At 31.5% G+C, this 22,115-nt stretch overlaps 2 protein-coding genes across 16 annotated transcripts in view; one reads left to right on the forward strand and one right to left on the reverse strand.

Annotated features, from left to right (window-relative positions):
- Window positions 1–15,429, forward strand: part of LOC148610391 (DENN domain-containing protein 2C-like) — a 45,970-nt gene extending 30,541 nt beyond the window's left edge. For all 5 annotated transcript variants that reach the window (XM_088542988.1, XM_088542991.1, XM_088542992.1 and 2 more), the window contains 5 exons: window positions 668–845; window positions 1,703–1,826; window positions 3,051–3,166; window positions 4,348–4,483; window positions 7,011–15,429. In XM_088542988.1, coding sequence (XP_088399114.1) covers window positions 668–845; window positions 1,703–1,826; window positions 3,051–3,166; window positions 4,348–4,483; window positions 7,011–7,108 — 652 coding nt within the window. In that variant the 3' untranslated portion in view covers window positions 7,109–15,429. The remainder of the gene's footprint in view (window positions 1–667; window positions 846–1,702; window positions 1,827–3,050; window positions 3,167–4,347; window positions 4,484–7,010) is intronic.
- Window positions 15,430–17,953: 2,524 nt separating this feature from the next.
- The window catches only part of LOC148610392 (uncharacterized), a 74,088-nt gene continuing 69,926 nt past the window's right edge, over window positions 17,954–22,115 (reverse strand). For 9 of the 11 annotated variants that reach the window (XM_088543004.1, XM_088542999.1, XM_088542995.1 and 6 more), the window contains one exon: window positions 17,954–20,448. In XM_088543004.1, the coding sequence (XP_088399130.1) occupies window positions 20,315–20,448 (134 nt within the window). In that variant the 3' untranslated portion in view covers window positions 17,954–20,314. The remainder of the gene's footprint in view (window positions 20,449–22,115) is intronic. The other 2 variants (XM_088542996.1, XM_088542998.1) reach the window with 2 other exon arrangements.

Raw genomic sequence — 22,115 nt, forward strand, 5'->3', positions numbered from 1 at the left:
TTGTTTAAGGATTGTTTTTAATTTTTGACAAGGTTATGCAAAATAACCAACTTTGGGGCAGTTTATGCTGCATGAATTACAAAGCAGTTTGTGAACAAGAGTAAACTGCCCCAAAGTTGGTTGTATAAGCATAACTTGGTCATAAACTAAAAACAATCTCTTATAGATTGTAGTCAAAATTAAGATTTGTCCCTTAATCAAAGCCTTATTTAGTTTGGAATTATTTGAATTGTGGACTGCAGATCGATCGTTGTTAATTACGTCACAGTACTAAGTTAACCTATCTTGCCAGATGAGAAATAAACAATCAAATTAAATCATTTTAATCCAGCCAACAGATTTGAAGTTGTCATTTTTTATTTGTAAAATCTTTTTAACATGAAACTTCTCTTTAAATGTACAGAAAAGGAAGTATAATAGAAAACCTAATTTTAGATTTCACAAATATACTAACTATATGTGCGGAAAGATTTTACAAGAATTTATAAATATCACTACATGTATTTAGTTTTGTTTATGATAAGGATTATACAAGTTGTATATACCAGCTACTTGTACTTGTTTATACATGTACATGTACACTTACATATGTACATGTATAAATATTATACATCAAATTGTGTCAAAATATTTGAGATTAAATTTCCAGTATTATCTCCCTTTCCAGGATTTTATCCCAGACAGTCCATGCTATGAGGTCATTGCTATATCCATTTTCGTGGCCCCATACCTACATACCAGTATTACCGGACACCATGTTAGACATCTGTTGTTCACCTACACCCTATATAATAGGGATATTATCCTCACATCTACAGAAAGTCCTCAATCTTCCATTGAGTGAGGTAGGTCTAAATAGTGACACAATACTGTAAAAGTTCTTTAATTCGCGGATACCAATTTTTGTGGATTTTGGAAGAAACACAAGTTTGTGGATTCTTGAATTTGTGGTTTTGAGGTTTTCAGTATACACATCAATGGAAATCCCTTTTCAATGGGAACCAACTTTTGTGGTTTATTCAACCCATGAAAACCACGAAAATTGCCAAGAACAATAGTACTTTCACAGTATGTTAATATAACATTGTTAGAGGTATACTGTTGTGCAATTTTTCGAAATTTTCTCTTCCAGTTTTACTTATTTTCTGTATGAAGTACACTTAAGGAACTATTATGAAAATAGGAGTTTAATTTTGATAAAGTTGATGAAACATAGACTTTGTTAGTGATATTTCATGGATTTATGTTTCAACTCAGACATTGTTAATGTCATATAGTTTCACTAGAACAGATTTTGGTGAAGGAGACTAAGTCCACTTAGCCTGAAGTGTACATTTTTTTCATGGGTGAAAAATGTATTCCTTATATAACTGCCCTTTGAACCATAGAGTTATCATCTTTAGGTAAGATAACTATATGTATAATTGTATTTCTATTTTATATTTGGTGAGTTTTCTCTAGATTTCATGAGAGAAACCAATTCTACTTTGGCGTTTTATGGTCAAATGAAGTTTTTAACATGCTCACTAAAGATTGCATGTTGAAAACTTTAATTTTACCATCTCATGTGAAGAAATAATTTAAACGTTAACATGCTCACTAAGCTTGCATGTTGAACATTTTAAATTTGCTATATCTCGTGGAGAAATAATTCAAACCACTAATTACTGAAGTAGAATCTATACTTTTATTTGTATTACAGGTATTTATTTTTGACCTGGATAAAAGACAGGTGATAAAGTCACAGGGAGATGAAGATACCCTTCTACCTAAGACAGTACAGAAGGCCCTCAGGACTGTACTCAACATGTGTAAAGTGGAAGGAGGTACATTTGTTTTTTAATGATGTAGACCTAGGGTAAGGGACATAACTTATGAAGTCAGTGATATGTTTGTATCATATTCAATTTCACTGAAGGCTTTCAAGCTTTCCTTTTATGCATAACAGCATGAAATCAGTCCATGTTACTTTGATGCTTACATGAAATTGATGTAAAATGCTGAATACTAACAATCCAATTATTTGTAAGAGTTGTGTCCTTTACACTAGGTCTACCTCCTTAAGTATGGGAATCTGTAAGAATCAGGTGAAATTGAAAATAACAAATCATGCTCAGAAAAACCGACACAAATTTGACAATGCTGGTAAATAGTCTCAGTAAAACAGACATGAATTTGACAATGCGGGCACATAGTTTATGGTTTGTTGAAGACAAATTGATAGTTTATTCATTTTAAAAGTGTGAGAGGATGCAGAAAAGCGAATTAAAAATTACAATTGAATGCTATTTAAGGAAAAAAGTGAATTATCTCTCTTTGATGATGAAATTGCAATGGTTTTTATTTTTATTTTTCTCCTCACACTTGAAACAGAAATGAATGTCAATTCTGCATTTTAGATAATGTATTGAATAAGATTTCATGGAAAGTCTTGTTTGTGTTTTTTTCCGCCATAATTCACCCACTGCCTGATTCTAACAGAGAATAGCACTAACACTCTGGAGTCTGTCATACCTCGCCTTGAAGGTGGTCTGTTAAAGATTATTTCTAGATTTGGATGTGTGGTAGTTTATTATATTATGGGTATTACTTCAATACTTTTTTTATATTGCCTACAAAAAATTTAAAAGGGTTTCATAATGTTTGTCTGTCTGCTCACATATATTTTAATCACATCTTCTCCACAACCACTCAATGGATGTTGATGAAATTTTATAGAAGGGTTTTACACATTAAAATCAAACTTGAAGTGAGGGATATTCTTAGTGAGCTTTCTCATATTTTTTCTGATTTTTTTTTCTCCTATTAACATAATCTGTTACAAATGTGTGTGCTATTTTCTTACGAAATTGTTATTGACAAAAAATGTTAGGTACAGAATCTTTTTGGGAGAATTTTGTTTACAGATTGATATTCATATTTTATTACAAGTCGTTGAAAAAAGGGACGATAGCTGGAAGGGATGAGATGGGATAGGCAAATGGTTGTCCATTTAAAAAAAAAAAAAAAGAAACATCCAGATTAAAAAACTGTAAATAAGTTCCTTTCAGATTTGAAAAATGCACAGAATCTTTTGATATCTGAGGCTTTCCTACGGTTCTTCGTTGAAGCAGTAGGCCACTTTGGTAACCATATATCATCCCAGCAGAATGGTTATGTTTTTGAAGTAAGTACTTACATGTATTTAATGTCATACTGTGAAATAATGTGTGTTAGTGTGGGTACCTATTTTTATTATACCTTCACATAAGTTGCACTCCATTTAAGAATCATGCAAAATGTGATTCATTGTTGAAAATCCAACATATTTTTATTTTTGATATTTTGTTTTAAATGTTTAAGTAAACAGACAGTAATATGTGACTTTTCATATAACCCTTGTTTATAAGAGTTATAAATTATATATAATGTACTGTATAAAAGAAAATTAAGGAAGATAACTCTGTAAATGGCACTGAAATAAAATAAAAACTGTTAGTTTTCAATGTTAATTATCTCCTAAGAGCAGGCAGATTGGAATGAATAATTATACATTTTATCATATTGACCCTATAAAGCAACTTGTTATCAAAAATAAAAATATGTAGCCTTTTTTGGGGGTATATCACATATTACAGAATTTGCATGATTCTTACAAAGACTGCTACTTAACAAATGGGTGTTATAGTGGAATCCCCTTGTTATTGTTCCATCCATCCTAATGGTAGAGAAATTTTTCATCACAAAAACCTTGTTCCAAATGAATGGATTGACTTCAGAGTTAGTGCATGGCTTTATTAAGATAGGGCATACATGCTGTGTTCTCCCCATAATATTTAAATAGCACAGTGCTTACTGGCATAGCACAGCTCTTTTAGCCTTCATCCAAAAATATAGCACAGTGCCCATAGTGTATTCTAACTAAAATTAATTACTGATGGCAAAGTGCTAAGAAACCATAGCGCTGTATTAAAAGTACATCGCTATAATGGCCTTCAGGGAACACCGATACATGGTAAGTGATTTTGTTTGCTGTTTAATATCAACTTCCTGTATGAGTAGGGGTATACCTAGCTTGACAATATGTGCAGCTTCGTATTTTAGTATTGTTTATCTGTATTTCCCATTTGCCCATTGAGTGTAACAATGTTTGTGTGACAATATGATTCAGGTATTGTCCTGACCAGAAAGAAAACTTTCAATCCATAGGAGAATTGTTCCTTCTCTATAACAGAAGTATTTTATGCAATGTGTAGATGTACAAGGCATGGTAACATTTTTAAAATTAGATTATTTGGGGAACTTTCACGGCATACCATTCTCTGAAATTCATGAAATTTGTCTTAGATTCTGTTCATTTATCCACAGAAAGAAAGTTTTGTAAAGTGTGCCCAGTCAAATAGTATGCAGCAGTTCCTGGAATGGTTCACAGAAACACAGATGTTTGAAGTATTTCTTGCAGAGAAAGTGGAGACAACAAATAAATCAAAATCTAATACACTCAGTAAGTCATTTATTACAAAAACACTCTGGAAGTCAAACAAAACTGAATACACTCATTAAGTCATTCATTACAAAAACACTCAGGAAGTCAAACAAAACTGATTACATTCATTAAGTCATTCATTACAAAAACACTCTGGAAGTCAAACAAAACTGAATACACTCAGTAAGTCATTCATTACAAAAACACTCTGGAAGTCAAACAAAACTGAATACACTCAGTAAGTCATTTGATACTTATTACAGTGAGTAAGTCAATCAACACTGATTACTCCAAGTAGGTCAATCAATACTAGATATACTGCATAAGACAATCAATGCTGATTACTCTGACTAGGTAAATCAATACTAGATACATTGGGTAAGTCTAATCCATCAATGCTGATTACTCTGAGTAGGTCAATCAATACTAGATACATTGGGTAAGACAATCAATGCTGATTACTCTGAGTAGGTAAATCTATACTAGATACATAGGGTAAGACAATCAATGCTGATTACTGTGAGTAGGTCAATCAATGCTAGATACATAGGGTAAGTCTAGTCCTTCAATGCTGATTACTCTGACTAGGTCAATCAGTACTAGATACATAGGGTAAGACAATCAATGCTGATTACTGTGAATAGGTCAATCAATACTAGATACATAGGGTAAGTCTAGTCCTTCAATGCTGGTTACTCTGACTAGGTCAATCAATACTAGATACATAGGGTAAGACAATCAATGCTGATTACTGTGAGTAGGTCAATCAATACTAGATACATAGGGTAAGTCTAGTCCATCAATGCTGGTTACTCTGACTAGGTCAATCAATACTAGATACATTGGGTAAGACAATCAATGCTGATTACTCTGAGTAGGTAAATCTATACTAGATACATTGGGTAAATCTAGTCTATCAATGCTGATTACTCTGACTAGGTAAATCAATACTAGATACATTGGATAAGACAATCAATGCTGATTACTCTGACTAGGTCAATCAATACTAGATACATAGGGTAAGACAATCAATGCTGATTACTCTGAGTAGGTAAATCAATACTAGATACATTGGGTAAGTCTAGTCCATCAGTGCTGATTACTCTGACTAGGTCAATCAATACTAGATACATAGGGTAAGTCTAGTCCATCAATGCTGATTACTCTGACTAGGTCAATCAATACTAGATACATTGGGTAAGTCTAGTCCATCAGTGCTGATCACTCTGACTAGGTCAATCAATACTAGATACATAGGGTAAGACAATCAATGCTGATTACTCTGACTAGGTCAATCAATACTAGATACATTGGGTAAGTCTAGTCCATCAATGCTGATTACTCTGACTAGGTCAATCAATACTAGATACATAGGGTAAGTCTAGTCCATCAATGCTGATTACTCTGACTAGGTCAATCAATACTAGATACATTGGGTAAGACAATCAATGCTGATTACTCTGACTAGGTCAATCAATACTAGATACATAGGGTAAGTCTAGTCCATCAATGCTGATTACTGTGAGTAGGTCAATCAATACTAGATACATAGGGTAAGTCTAGTCCATCAGTGCTGATTACTCTGAGTAGGTCAAACAATGCTAGATACATTGGGTAAGTCTAGTCCATCAGTGCTGATTACTCGGAGTAGGTCAATCAATACTAGATACATTGGGTAAGTCTAGTCCATCAATGCTGATTACTGTGAGTAGGTCAATCAATACTAGATACATAGGGTAAGTCTAGTCCATCAGTGCTGATTACTCTGAGTAGGTCAAACAATGCTAGATACATTGGGTAAGTCTAGTCCATCAATGCTGATTACTCTGACTAGGTCAATCAATACTAGATACATTGGGTAAGACAATCAATGCTGATTACTCTGACTAGGTCAATCAATACTAGATACATTGGGTAAGACAATCAATGCTGATTACTCTGACTAGGTCAATCAATACTAGATACATAGGGTAAGACAATCAATGCTGATTACTCTGACTAGGTCAATCAATACTAGATACATAGGGTAAGTCTAGTCCATCAATGCTGATTACTCTGACTAGGTCAATCAATACTAGATACATAGGGTAAGTCTAGTCCATCAATGCTGATTACTCTGACTAGGTCAATCAATACTAGATACATAGGGTAAGTCTAGTCCATCAATGCTGATTACTCTGACTAGGTCAATCAATACTAGATACATAGGGTAAGTCTAGTCCATCAATGCTGATTACTGTGAGTAGGTCAATCAATACTAGATACATTGGGTAAGACAATCAATGCTGATTACTCTTGAGTTAAGTCATTCAATACTGTATACTATATGAGTAAATCAAACATGTTTGTTGGTCATATCTGAGTATGATGTCTTATCTTCATTGGAAATTGCTTCTACAGTGTATGCTTAATACAAACCCTGAATTTGTAGATAGAAAATATTTGGTGATGAAAACTACATGTATAGAAAAAAATATTACATGATGACAAAGTTCTTTACATTTGTGTTTCCTTCCTATAGCTGATGGTTTTCTTTTCTTTGTAGATATTTTCAACAGCAGGATAAAGGAATACAATGAAGAACTTGAAGAGGCGAAGAGAGAGAAGAAGAAAGGAAAAGGCTTCCTGGGTTTTCTCAAGTAACCTCTAACATAGGCAGTCTAGCTTGCTATACATTTCCTACAAAAACTCAATTAATGCAATATTGTGATGTTTTTTTAAGTGCTGAGTATATTGATCACATGATCATTTTTACAAAACAATGTATTTTTATTACAGTGAAACCTCTCTTAACTGAATCATTTAGGGAGTGAATGATTTGTTTGGTTTAGGCAGTTTTTAAGTTTACACAGTTTCAAAATGTATTGAATTTGTTATGAATGGATTTCCAAAGATATCTGGTTTAGACAGGTTACTGGTTTATTCACGGTTCAGTTTTGACAGGTTACACTGTATTATATTGTACTAATAACCATGGTAACCAACAGGTTTTATGAGAACATTCCTGTGATGAAATTAATGGTTTATCCATGTTGATCTAAAATGTAATTTATTGTTGTCTTTCATACACCCCATTATATGTTCTACTTTGTGCAATTTGAATTTGCAATGCTAGCATATTGATAGGGGTAAAACGAATTGAATGAGCAGCTGTTGGTAATCACATCAAGGTATCTTGTCGTCTTTTTTTGTCTATGAAAATTTCTGAGTTGGCTGTAAATGTATCAAAGAATTATCTTGAGTTTGCAATATATTGTTCACATGTAATATTTTCAATGACAATCATATGAAGGCAAAAAATTTGATAAATATATGTCTAAAAATTTAGTCAAAATTTTTATTGTATGATGAAAGACAGTGTAGACTGTCAGAATAAGAGTAATATGTAAGACTGATAAATTTCTACTTAATTGATTACTGATTTTTGCCAATTTTATTACATTATTTTAATACATGTATTCTAATTCACTATTATTATTACTGCACTTTTTAAAAAAATTTCTAAAAATGTTTTATTTTGAAGGCTCTTAAAAATCCTGTCAACATTTGAAACAATTTTAAGAAATGTTAAGTTTTATTTTTTATAGTTTGTCTTAAATTGAGCAAATCTGCCTTGATTTTCACACTAATTTTAGTCTTTTTACTAATTTAAAAAGGTGATTTTTTGATATCATGTATTTATGAATGAAATGTTGCATAATGTTAAATATAGACACTGCATGTACCTTAAAATAATGAGTCCTGTCCAAACCAAACCCTGAATAAAGTGGAAACTTCTCTAAACCAGACATCTTCTGATGTCCACTTATATTAGTTCCAATGTATTTTTAACTTTGTTATTGTAAACAAAAACCTGGTTAAAGCAGACAAGTCATTAGTTCAAAAGAGGTTTGGGTTTGACAGGTTTCATGGTAGGACTTCTTAAAATTATTTCTATTTCATTTCAATTATTCTAGTCAATGTCTAGGTTTCTAGAAATATTATCATCTCGGTGGTGGATCCAATCCCTGGTAACTTCCTACCCTTTTTTTGGAAAATTTTTCTTAATTTCATGCAAAATTTTGTCAAAAATGTGCAAATGATAATCTGAAATCACCCCTTTTTTCCAAAAATTTCTGGATCTGCCCCCTGATCTAAATCTTAATTCTCAACTAAACTTTTATAGGTTGTTAGTATTTATGTTCCTTATTAACAAGAAAATCATGAGTCTTAGCTTATATTGAAAAATGATATTACAGCAAATGAAATAGATAACTTCATGGAATATAATTGGTATTCCCTCGGTTGAATGCCTATTACCTGATTACTTCCTTAGGTAGTCTACTGTGCATGCAAATGGATGAGTAAAAACATTTGTTTTTCTCCGAACTTTGGGATATTTATAATTCTTTATTTTTTTTTAAAAAGTTGCGCCCCCCCCACCCCACCCCCACCACTCTTTATTAAAAATTGGTCCCTTTATTTCATTACTTATGACTTCTTGTGAAAACAATAACAGATTTTCAGCATTGCAGGTTGAGCTATTTGTTTTTCTCCAAACTTTGGGATATTTATAATTTTTTATTTTTTTTAAAAAAGTTGCGCCCCCCCTCCCCCCACCCCCCACCACTCTTTATTAAAAATTGGTCCCCTTATTTCATTACTTATGACTTCCTGTGAAAACAATTACAGATTTTCAGCATTGATGTTGAGCTATTCCATTTCATTTTTATGCTTATTTAATACCATCTACATGTAGATTTAAATCTTGCCTTGATAGTATGTTGTTAATATGAATCTCATATATAAATTATTCATGATCAAATTTTTTAAAAGTAGTCATAATTTCTGCTGACTGTTGTATGTGATGTTTAACTTTCTAGAAAGATTGTTTGATTTCATAATGGATTCACATAATCATTTTGACAATTCTATCTTAATTCTGTTAATTGACAACATTTTCCAATCTACTGGGCCAGCAGCAACAGGTGTTTAGGGGTAAGTGTTGCCCCTCCCCAATGGAAACAAAAGAGTGTTAAAACATTCTTCAAATAGATTAAACACTATTGAAGTCCAGAAAATTTTGAAAATTATCGTGTGCTCTATCTCAGCTGTTTATTTTTTATGTAGTTTTTGTTATCATAAAATTTCAATTTATTGTATGATTTTAATTGTACATATTGTACAAGTATGATTTTAAGCATAGCTTAATTATGATTACTAGTATACGATATTCAAATCAGCAAGTCATACTGCGAAATCATTAAGCCAGTATATATATTTTTTTCTCATTTCTAATTTTTATTCCATGATTTTATCAAGTGCAATTTTTAGTTTGTTGGAGCTGTTATATACTCCAGTAATAGTCCCATATGTATATACTTAGTGGGAACAAACTCAGAAATAGCATTAATGTGGTACTTCATATGATAATCAACCTTTTGCAAGGGTTCAAATTTACGGTCAAGAGTTGATAGTCCAGGACTAAATGAAAGTGAAAGGTCTTTAATATAAAGTAGGTCAAAGACCTGGGTATATACAATTTCAATGATCCTGTATCAGAAATTGAGGGTCCTTGACCTCGGACCAGCACGAGTATGAACCCCTGCTTGTGGTTTATATTTTTGTTATGGTCTACTGTTGCTTGTATCAACTGTTTTTTTATTATTTTTCATTAACCTTTCACATGCTTACATCCTATGGATAAGTTTTTGTAAGAATCAGACAAAATAGGAAAAGTCAAAAACAAGCGTGTCAAAAACCCACTGATCTGACAATATTATTTCACTCAAGGATGCTTTTTCAATTGGAAAAAGCCATTATTTGATCTCTGCATCACTGGATTTGCTCAGAAATTTTTCAATAGAATGTTAGAAAAATGAGGTTTTGACAGAGTTATCTGCCCTTGAAATTTTTTTTTCAGTGCATTTCAGTGAAATTATAACTCAATTAACAAAATGATATGGAAAATCTTGTCATTTGCTACTTGATTCTGATGATGCAAATAGTCAAATTAGACTTTCAAAATGGATTTTTTTTTTCATACCATTTTCCATCTACTGTCTGATTCTTACAGAGACTGACTTATATCTCTTATCCAACTATTGATTATCTTTATTTTTTTATTGTGGATTTTTTATTTGCTCCTCAGAATTCAGCTTTTAATCAAATTAGTGCTATTCTTTTAATTAGAACAAACCTTTTCAATTTGAGTCAATCTTTCAATTATAACCAAACTCTAAATTAGAATCAAATTTCAAATAGAACAAAGGCACAGACTATTATTATTCTGATGGAGGCCTGGGATTTTATGTTAGGTAATGTTATTTTTTTTATTTATTTTTATTTCAGCAGCAACTAAAATCAATATTTTTATTGGAAAATCAGCCTTTTAAAGTAATGGGGAATATATAGATTCATTTAAAAAAATGCTTTCTCAAAAAAATGGTACATTTTTTTTCAAGAAAATCCCTGGCCCCACTGTGCTAATAAAATGGTTGTTGCCTAACTTGTCAATTAAAGCTTAGCTATTGATCATATTTTTTGTGTGTATGTTTCTTTATAAAGTCTTAATAATTCAATTTTTTTATTCAGTTGAGTCAGTTTTATTGCATTATTTGTCATATTTTGATGAGTCTCCGAGTTTGTTCTTATAGTTCCTTCTATCTGTGATATTAGATATGTGCTAAATATAACCTGTCTTCCGCTATTTGTAGAATTCCATATTATAATCTTGTATGCTTTGCCATTGTGCTTGACCCCAGTGGTGTCATCTTTAAACATCAGTTATCTTTTAAACAATGCTTTTTTTTTTTTTTTTTAAACATACTTTGAAATGGTCCTTTTGTTGTATTTATATATTTCCTGAAATGTCAGGCCCAGGATATATGAAAAAAATTCAAATTGGGTTTTTCCTCAAATTCTTTCTCAACTTCAACCAGTTGGATTGCTTGAAATTAAAGGTCTAATTAAAAACTCCAGAATTTGAGAAAAAATCTCCATTTAAGTTTAAGTTTAGCTCAATTTTTTTTGTTTACCATTCTCATTCACAACTGAATATAATAATTTATGAAGTCTTCTGTTTTCCTAAGAGTGCTTGTTATTGACTCCCAGGATATTTAGTTAACTAAAAGTGGTTAGTCTAGCCTATCTTCCTGTTTTTCATGAAATTGGTGCTCCCAAAATTATCTCATGGTACATCTTTAGTAAATACTGTATGGCCGGTTATTTGTTGGTTGTAAAATTTGGTTATTTTGAGGAAAAGGGATATTTGAAAAATGTTTTCATTTCTTATTTTGGCGGATGTTAAATGGTCCACTAAGTTCTTAAGGCCAGGTTAAATATTTTGCTTTATTGATTTTCTGATTTAAGAAAGACAGACCACTCAATTACACCAAAATAAGCATCTCACAGAAATACTTTGCTCCATATTATTCCGCTGGAATACAACTCTTGTTACATAGTACTAAACTTATAATAGATAGGCCCAACAAATTTCAATTCATTTTGATTTGGATTTTTTGAGTTTTCCATAAATTATTCCGTAGCAAAAACATGGACTAATTACTTAGAAGAGAAAGGGGAGATAAGATTTTTGGATTTAAAAACATTATTTAATGATTTATTTGATGGGAAAAAAATGATTGATTTGTTACGTGTTCACCGTCAGGCATCAATCAGATGCTTAAAGACCATTCCAGGGCAGAATTTTCAACCTTGCTGATCTGTTACGATTTTTTTGTTTCATATGTATGTGTAAATATGAGTTAATTATTTGGGTAAAACTATTTACTTATATTAAAATTGCCAACATTTAAATGAATACTTAATGCAGGTTAATTCTGTATTTAATTGTCTCAATTGTATAAAGTAGATGCATTTTATATGCTTTAGGAAGTATTATATATCTTATAGACAGCATAATTCTCCTCTTGCCATGGTATATGCCCAAATCTATAGTGTTACATTTAATCTTGAAATATAATGTAAACTAACTTTTTCAGGAAATGTATTTTTTGCTGTCTACTTACTTGCTTCCATCCAGTATGTCCTCTGGTGTGTGGGGCAGCAACATAGTCCCTCCATTTATGTATGTCATTAGCAAGTTTTATTAAGGTCCCCCATGTCTGGTTTGCTTTTTACTGTATTTATACTCCGTGCAACAAAGTTACGAAGGGTATAATGTTTTTGATCAGTCCGACTAGAATTTTTTCTCAACACTTTCAGATATTGAGCTGATTTTTGGTATGTGAGTCTACAATGTAGCAAGATGAGTTACAGATGAAGTTTATGTTTATTTGAAATTTTATATTACTTTAGGCCCTTTGAACTTTCTTTTTCAAATACTTTTTATTTGAGAGTCCAATATGTGGATGCCTGGGTCAGTGAGCAGGCTCACTAAGGTTCTTTAATTGACTTATTTTTATGGTGTATTTATCTTCACAAATTTCATCATCGGTAATTATTCCCCAAATTAAGTATCCACGAAAAGGAATATAAAGCGTGCAACTACTGCAAACTTGTATACTTGCAAAACTGTTTGAGAACCACCCATACAAAAATAAGTGAAGTTACAGAATTCTTCAAGGTGTGTAATGCAAAAATAAAACTGTTGCAAATTAAGGAGGATAACAACTCTTACAAATCATTGGAACGTTTGTATTCAGCATTTTACATCAATCTCATGTAAGCATTAAAGTAACTTGGATTGATTTCATTCTATTTCAAATGAAAGCTTGATAGGCTTTGATGAAATTGAATATGATGCAAACATATCCCTGATTTCAAGAGTTATGTCCCTTATCCCAGGTCTACCTCCTTAATTTATTCAATTATTCATCATGTGATAGGAACATTAGTTCCAAATAAAAGACTATGCTGAAGTTAATGTGATTCGAAAATTGTTAAAAGAAGAAGCTGCAAAAGTTTCTATGGTTTGCAGTAATCATTTATTGTACTTTTGATATTATAACTAAGAAAAGGAAATGAAAAAGTAAGTATCAGTTGTTAACCGGATCAATCAGTCAACCCTACCATTAGGTATTAATTTGCACTGATCTAAAAATTACACCCAGGATTTTACATGCAGGGTGCAAACTACAGCATGCATTTTTTCGAAAAAAAATGGTAAGTGTATATTAAGTTGTAAGTTATGGTGTCAATAATTTAATTTCAGAAGTAATATGCTTTTTGATTGGATAAAAAATTTTGTTCATCATCTTATAGACCAAATTTTGTTATGTGACTATGACATCATCAACCTTTTTTATGCAGGTTATGTAGTGTGCACCACGTGATTAGGTTTATTTCTTCAAAGACCGAAGAAATAGAACAGTCATTTCTTAATTTTTAAAAATGGTATTATGACATCATGGCTTAGACTAATTTACATTTACAATTTACTGGTGAAATTGGCCAAAGTACTTTTGATAAACGTGCATTGACAACTTTGACCTTTTATTTTTTCATTGTACAGTGCTGTATAGTAATAATGTGAATGTAAATTTATCGTCTCCCCTTTCCTGAAGGAAGAGATAGTTTTCATTGGGAAACATATTTTCTTCCACTCTTACCAGAATTTGTCAGGAAACAGTGCATAGTTCAGAATAAGAGAACCAGCAATCTGAAGTCCAATGTGGTTGTTCAAAAAATTTTAAAGGGTTGAGATCTAACATTAAAGACGTACACATGTTCATTGAAAAGGTCAATGGAAACATCGAAAGAATTAAGGTTGTATATCGTTAGCAGTTGTTATTAAAGGCATTCTCGTTTTATCTTATTGTAAATATAATAATATATTGTAAACATGGACATTTTCACTTGGCATAAATTTTGCTATTTACGCAGTGTTGAAATATCCATAAAAGTAACTCCCATGGGACGATGAGAGTATTTTATTAGTTAAAAGGTGATATGATTTCAGAATCTTGAAAATAAAACCCCTCCCCATGGAAGTATCCATGTTTACTGTAGTTAAATTGTCCAGTTGTCCATTTATACATAAGCTTATGGAACATTTTTATATTTAATAAGACAGTTGACCAGCTAGCATGTTTAGTTTACATGTAAGCTAAGTCCTAAATATTTTCTTGATGATTCTTTAAATTTATTTTTTATTCATAAAGCATGAAAAAAAAAAAAAACTTTCTAGCTGTATTTGTCATACCTAAAAAAGAAGACAAAAAAATTTTGGTTGTTAATTGCACCATCATAGTAAAGGTTTTAATCATATATTTGATTGAAATGCATTGAAATGCAATACAGATTTTACATTTCTTCTTTTTGTTTACATAAGATTGAAAAATGATTGTTAAACTTGTATACTAATGAGATGCAGTTACCAGCCAACACGGAAATGACGTGTTTGTAATGTGTTCAATGTAGAAATAATGAAAATCATAGGGATTTTTTTAAAATAAAATTTCAAGCTGCATGCAGTTTAAGTAGCATAACCAACATCCATTTCTCTTAGTTTTTAAATGTCACAAATTATGACATGGTATTACTACATCAGTACTTATATGTTGTATAAATTTGTTGTTTAAACGAACTGAACATGTTGTCGGCCATACTTTGTATGTGAAGAACTGGCTGGATCATTTTTTTTATACAGAGATTAGGTTCTTTTTTTTTAAACTAGACGAAATTTACAAGACGCATATTTTTTTCTTCAAAATTTTGAAATATCAAATTCAGTGATTGTTGAATGAAGAAATGATATCAGACACATGTTTGATGAATGAAATACCATTAAGAAGTGACATTTCCACGTTTTGTCAAAGAAATAATTTTCATTTGCATTTAACCGTATTATTGCCTACTTAAGTTTCATCACTATAATTTATAAATCAAATGTAAGCATAAAAAATGTATCTCATTTTGGGCCAGCTTTATATGCTTTTGCTTAGCTTTGTTGTATGTGTTTTTTATTATTTCACATTCCATTTCAAATAATATAATAATAAATTTGTTATTGTTTCTTAAAATTGTTTTATTTTTCTAGCCTTTAGCTAGATTTTCGTGACATATTAAGGACATTGGTGATAGTTCGACATCATTTTCATCAGAAATAGGGCTATATGGCTTGTCCAGCTATTTCCTCCTGTAGTTTTTTGATCTACATCTAAAATATTTTTGCAGGATGTTTCTACACATAATGATGGTGTGCAAGGTCCTAGGTTCTTGATCAAGTAGACTGTCAAGTATCGGACTGGCTGGTACATTAAGTAGCCTGTCAAGTATTGGACTGGCTGGTACATTAAGTAGCCTGTCAAGTATTGGACTGGCTGGTACATTAAGTAGCCTGTCAAGTATTGGACTGGCTGGTACATCAAGTAGCCTGTCAAGTATCGGACTGGCTGGTACATTAAGTTGCCTGTCAAGTATCGGACTGGCTGGTACAACAATAGTTTACCAATCAAGGAATTGGTATCTACAATATTGTGAACACATTATACAGGGGAAGATCTATTGATTTTGAACCAGGGTCCATATGAAAAAAAAATTTGTACAAACTTATCAAAATTTTCACAAAAAGGGAAAAGGAGTGTTCAGATTCTTTAAAACCCTCCTCTTGGATTCAACCCTGATTTTCCAGAAAAAGAAAAGGGGTTCAAAATCACTCCTAGATTTGACACAGTTATATACAGATTTTTATGCCCCTGCAACAAACAGTTGGAGGCATGGGGCATATTAATTGACCCTGTCCGTCTGTCTGTTCGGGTTAAACATGATCATGGCTTGTCCGGTTATCTTCTCGTACAGTTTTTGAACTACATCTAAAATATTTTACAGGATATTTCTACACATGAAGGTGTGCAGGGCCACAGGATTTTGATTTCCATGAAATATTAAGGAAATTGGTGATAGTTCGACGTGGTCATTTTCATCAGAAATAGGGCTATATGGCTTGTCCAGCTATATCCTCCTGTAGTTTTTGAACTACATCCAAAATATTTTTTGCAGGATGTTTCTACACATTATGATGGTGTGCAAGGTCCTAGGATTTTGATTTTGATCAAATATTACAAAACTGGGTAATAGTTTGTAATTTTTGTCAGTAATATACCCCAAGCAACAAAGTTAGGGATTTGTAATTTCGGGTATTAACATTTTTTGTGTGTCTGTCAGTCCATTCATCAGTCCTCTTTTTCTCATTGCAACTAGTCTGACACTACCAAATAGAATTTCATGACACTATATGGCCAGAATACAATATGTAGATATGCATATATTTCAGAAATTCTGATCCCCAATTTTTTCGAGTTACGATACTGGTAGTTTGTCATTGCAATGCAAATCATTGGAAGGATGAACCAACAGACCATGAGTACCACAAGTCTTAGAAGGATTTCTGAATCTACAAACCGTGTCTTCATAAAAAAATGAACATGTTCTTAATTTGGCAAATCTAGCAAGCGGGGGCATCATTAGTGTCTTGCAGACACATTTGATTTACTAAAAAAGATCACTACTAACAAATGACACGGTGGATCCTGTGATAAACAGAGCTTCTAGTTTTTTGTGGAGTTTTCCTCATATCTGTGAGGCATTTTAAGGTACAAAATCATTTTTGTCTAGTGTATTTTATACTGCGACAGTAATATTCCTGGTGTATCATTTTTTAAGGATAAGGGCCATAACTCTTGAAATCAGTGATATGTTCGTATCATATTCAATTTCCCCAAAGCCTATCAAGCTTTCATTTGAAACACAATAAAATCAATCAAAGTTACTTTTATGCTTACAAGAGATTGCTGTTAAAAGGCTTTACACAAACGTTCCAATGATTTGTAAGAGTTGTGCTCTCAGCCTAGTTACCTTTTCAAGTCACAGTAGTTTTTCTATAAAACATTCAAAACAACCACAAATAGATATACTTTCTTTAAGCACACAAAATAAAACCCTGCTTCAAGTGGTCTAAATCATGTAAATTCTTTTGGTCCAGCTGATATAAAAGGGATGGAAGAAGGGTCAGTCCTACCAAGACATACATTGTACACTTGACCAAAAAAAAAAATTCTTGAATCTTTCTTTCTTAGAGGAAAAACAGTGGCGCAATACAATATAATCTTTCTAACTGCACTCGTATAAAATAAAATAATGGCACATTCAGCAGGTAGATCTAGGGTAAGGGACATAACTCTCAAAATCAGTGATATGTTTGTATCATATTCAATTTGACCAAAGCCTATCAAGCTATCATTTGAAACAGGATGAAATCAATTCAAGCTACTTTGATCCTTACATGAGATTGATGTAAAATGCTGAATACAAACATTCCAATGATTTGTAAGAGTTGTGTCCCTTATCGAAGGTCTACTTCCTTATATGACAGCCTGTCATGTAACAGTGAAAAAAAGAGGATAGCAAAATGATCAAAGAGAAACTGCAAAATATCAAAAACATTCATTGAATTACATTCTCAAGTTGACATCTGGAAACAGTCAGGGACAGACATGCAACTTAGCCACTTCTTGTGTTGGGGTATAAATAATAAACACATAAGTCTTTCTATACCATTTTATATTGTACTTATATACTTTATAAATTTATCTGTAAATAGTTAATATATAAATATACAAATAAACTCTTTACACTGTACAAAAATTAGGAATGTACAAAAAAATTCAACTAAATTATGAATGGACAAAAAACGATACTTTAACAACTTATAGCTATTCCCATAATACAGTGAAACCTGTCTAAATAGAACCCTGGTTGAACAGAAGACATGTGTAAAGCAAACATCATCTAAACCTATTCATATCAGTATTCATGTCTTGAACCTGTAAAACAACACACCTGTCTAGTCTGAACAATCCTTCAATCAAAAAGAGGTTCTGTTTTGAGAGGTTTCACTGTCCTTTTGACTACAGAGCAGCAGACGGTCAATAAATATCTGGCCTGGGTTTTGCATTAATAAAAAAACCTCAAATTTAGAATTTCCAAATACTTGAAAAAAACAAAACAAAAAAAACCCTCAAATTCAAGAATTTTCTAATATCTGGCCTTAGTTTCATATTAAACAAAAACTCTTAAAATTGAGAATTTCTTAATATCAGGCCTGGATTTTATATAAAAACTCAAATTGAGAATATCCTCATATCTTCAATTACAACCTTTCTGATTCATTGAAATTTGAGTGGTGTAAGGATTTGTGGAAAATCTCAATCTAAAAATTATTTATTAAAATAATACAATTTTTTTTAAATGATTCCAGTGAAAACATCAACAACAAGTTTATTGGATAAAGTTCTTATCTAATCATGAAAAACTAATGTCCTGCCTGATATTTTTATGCGAAAAAATAGCAATTCAGCAGGATTAATTTAAAAGGGTTAAAGGTCAAGTTAACAATTGATCAGAGAAAATTATCATTACACTGAACATCATGGCATATCCTATTTGGTACTGTAAACAAGCGTACTTTCACAGATTCTGTCAAAAGTGGATATTTGCAGGAATCAATTTTGGCAGTTTAAAAAAAAGGATTAGCCAAATATAGATTTAAAAATACAATTTTGTAAGTACTATTTTTCACTCTTTCCTGTCTATTGTGAAAACTGCGAAAATTAGTACACCATGAAAATTAAACCATTTACGGTATTTCTCCAGCAAAATCAGTTGTTTATAATAATAAGATCCAATTAGTCCATCACTATGACTTAATAACATCACAGACCTACCATAAAAAATTAAGTATTCTTAAAACTTGACCATATATGCAAAAGGTTGATTGATTGATTGATTGTTGGGGTTTTACACCCAAGCAGCAATATTTCAGCTATATTCAGGCGATATATGCAAAAGGAAACCAAACCACAAATATATACTGTAGTTTTCCTCCCGTTTCTCATTATTTGCAGTAGTAAGTAAACTATATTATGTAAATACAAGTAAAAATAAAGAGTTCAAGGGAAAAAAACATAACATAGATTTATAAATTAATTTGATATAAATAAAGTAATCTGATTGGTTAAAATAATTTTGTTAGATCTCAATGGATAAAAAATATATATTGAATGCCCTTATTCAGTTAAATTCAGAGCTACTTTTCTCATGTTTAAAGATAAAAATATGTTTTAAAATTAATGTATAGGAATTGGTAATGAAAAAAATTTTGTCTATTCAAAAATAGCATAAATTTTCCATGTGCATATTTTGTTTATTGCAGTTCGTGCAATAAACAAATTTATGTTATTTTTCAATAAACAAAATTTTTATCATAGCCAATTCTCAAATAATACCACAACATATTATCAATAAAATTCCTAGAAAAATTAACAACCTTTGATCACAAATCTTCAGGCAGATAAACTAAAATTGTGAACACAACCTCTGTATTATAAACAACCTCATATCACAGATGAAAAAAGGGGGGTAGCAGTGTATAAATTTTCGTTGATTTTCAAATATCACATTCTCAATATCAAAATATCTTCGTGAAAAATTGACATAACCATAAATACTAAGCCACAAGACATTTGTTGATAAGTAATAGCGTTCGTAATAGTGGTATCAATTCTGGATTATTTTCATTTTGGAGATACATTTCATAATACATGTATGTGTAGATATGAAAACCCAAAATTCAAAAAAACAAAATATTTGTGCTTCCGGATACAGTAATAACTGAAACTTGAGGTAGCCATTAAACTGATTGAAGGGTAATATCCAAGGGAACTAACTCTTTTCAACTGATGATACATGTATTTGCTAGATGATTGTACTTTGAGTACGTTAAAATATTATGCGGTACATCCAAAAATGTAATGGTTTCAGGTCAAGATTGGAAGCCTTGTTCATAAATGACTACATGAAGACAATAATGACCTCTATTGCTAGCACATGTGGATCATGAGGTTACTGTCATATGTATAAATTTTCTTGTCTTTGGTATCTAGCTATATCATCTGCAAACTCCGCCTCCTTTACTTCTGATTGGTCAGGACTAGGCACGATCACTTTTCCTGGACTCCCTGACCATGTCTTCCTTCTTGCAGCTGTAAAACAAACAAATCATGTGACCTATTTTCATACATGTATTTCAAACTTCATTTACAAGGAACCTTTTGAAAGATGGAATAAAACCCGCAAAAGATAAACAAATTGGATAGCTACAATAATGCTGTACATACATGGATCAACATTATAATGAAAAGATTGAATGATGAAGGATTTAATTAAAACACCAATATCCAACTTTCTTAAAATATTAATCAATATGCTCCAAGGCAGCGTCTTGATAAAACCTTGAAATTTGAAGAAGGTATAAAAACATGTCTAGGTTTGACACATCACTTAATTAGTACTTTTTGTATTTTGTATGAGTTTTTGACACAGCATAGTTTTCTAAAAAAGAAGTGTCAAGAATAATACATTTATTGAAAATCTTATAAAAGGGACGTTTTTATCTGCTTTAATAACTAAAGAGTATATGTCTCAGGATTCATGACAAAAACTGTCATATTTGTCTTAGATGTAAATCTAAGAAAGCTCTAAAGCAGGAGATCTCCTGGATTTTACTGGAGTAATATATTACAATTTGAAGCCAAAAAGATCAAAATACGATGGGAGATATTTCCAATTTCCTACTTTGACAGGTAAATGTAAATCGTAGATTGCTGACCTTTTGAGGAAATATCAGGATGCTCCTGCCAAAACCAGAAGACTTAACACCTATGTATTTGAAATCAACAATATAACTTTTCATCAACTATTTCAATTTCCTAAGCCTAAATATCATTTTTTAACATTTGATTGGGTATCATTTAAGTTTCAGATCATGAACCAAGCTGGCTCTATCTATATATATTATAAATTGAATCTGCTATCTCATATCCTTTCAATAAAGAAAACTTAGAATAAAACCCAAACCTGCAAATGAATTATTTTGTGCTTACCTTTTCCCACTAGGTGTCAATTGTGTATTTCATTCCTTCAGTCATGTGAATGTTTACATTCCCTTTACCAAATTCATTCCATTAAAACATCAAAGTGAACATGACAATGACAAGAACTGGCAAAAAAAATTTTTGTATGTAAGGGGTAATTCATTTTGTTTTTGTGTTTTGTAAACATAACCTATATTCCGTCGTCTTTCAGTTACTCTTTAGCACTGTAAGTCATATGAAAACAGCAAACTTGTTTTTTTAAAACATTAAGCTAACCTATATGTCATTAACTAGCCTGTGTTTTGTCCAAAAAAAAAAAACAACGGATATTACTTCTTTTTTCTTTCACCTGACCTGAATTTATTATATACAATTTATATATTTCAAAAGGAGTTAAAACTCTTGAGCAGGAGGACAGGGGTCAAGCTTTGAAAAAAAGAAATTTTTCCCTCCTGAGAGGAGGTACACATGCATATAAACTTATAATGAACAAATCTTTTACCAATTCATGTCATTGCCAACCCTATTCATAACTTTCCTAGCATTATTTTGATAGGTGTAAAAATTAGCATGTATCCATATCTGCTTTATAGTGAACATGCTTTTATACACAAAATGCATATGATTAGTTTACTACACAGGAAAAAATTGCAACATATGTTTTCATATGTTTAAATACATATGGAAACATGCTTTTGTGAAATTAAAAACAGCACATGAAAACATGTTTTCCAAAAATCACATAAAAACCATGCTCATTTCATATAAAAAGGCTT

Source organism: Perna viridis, chromosome 8 (genome assembly GCF_037379345.1).
Source record: "Perna viridis isolate PV_CMFRI_1.1 ecotype Kerala chromosome 8, ASM3737934v1, whole genome shotgun sequence".
Classification (NCBI taxonomy): domain Eukaryota; kingdom Metazoa; phylum Mollusca; class Bivalvia; order Mytilida; family Mytilidae; genus Perna; species Perna viridis.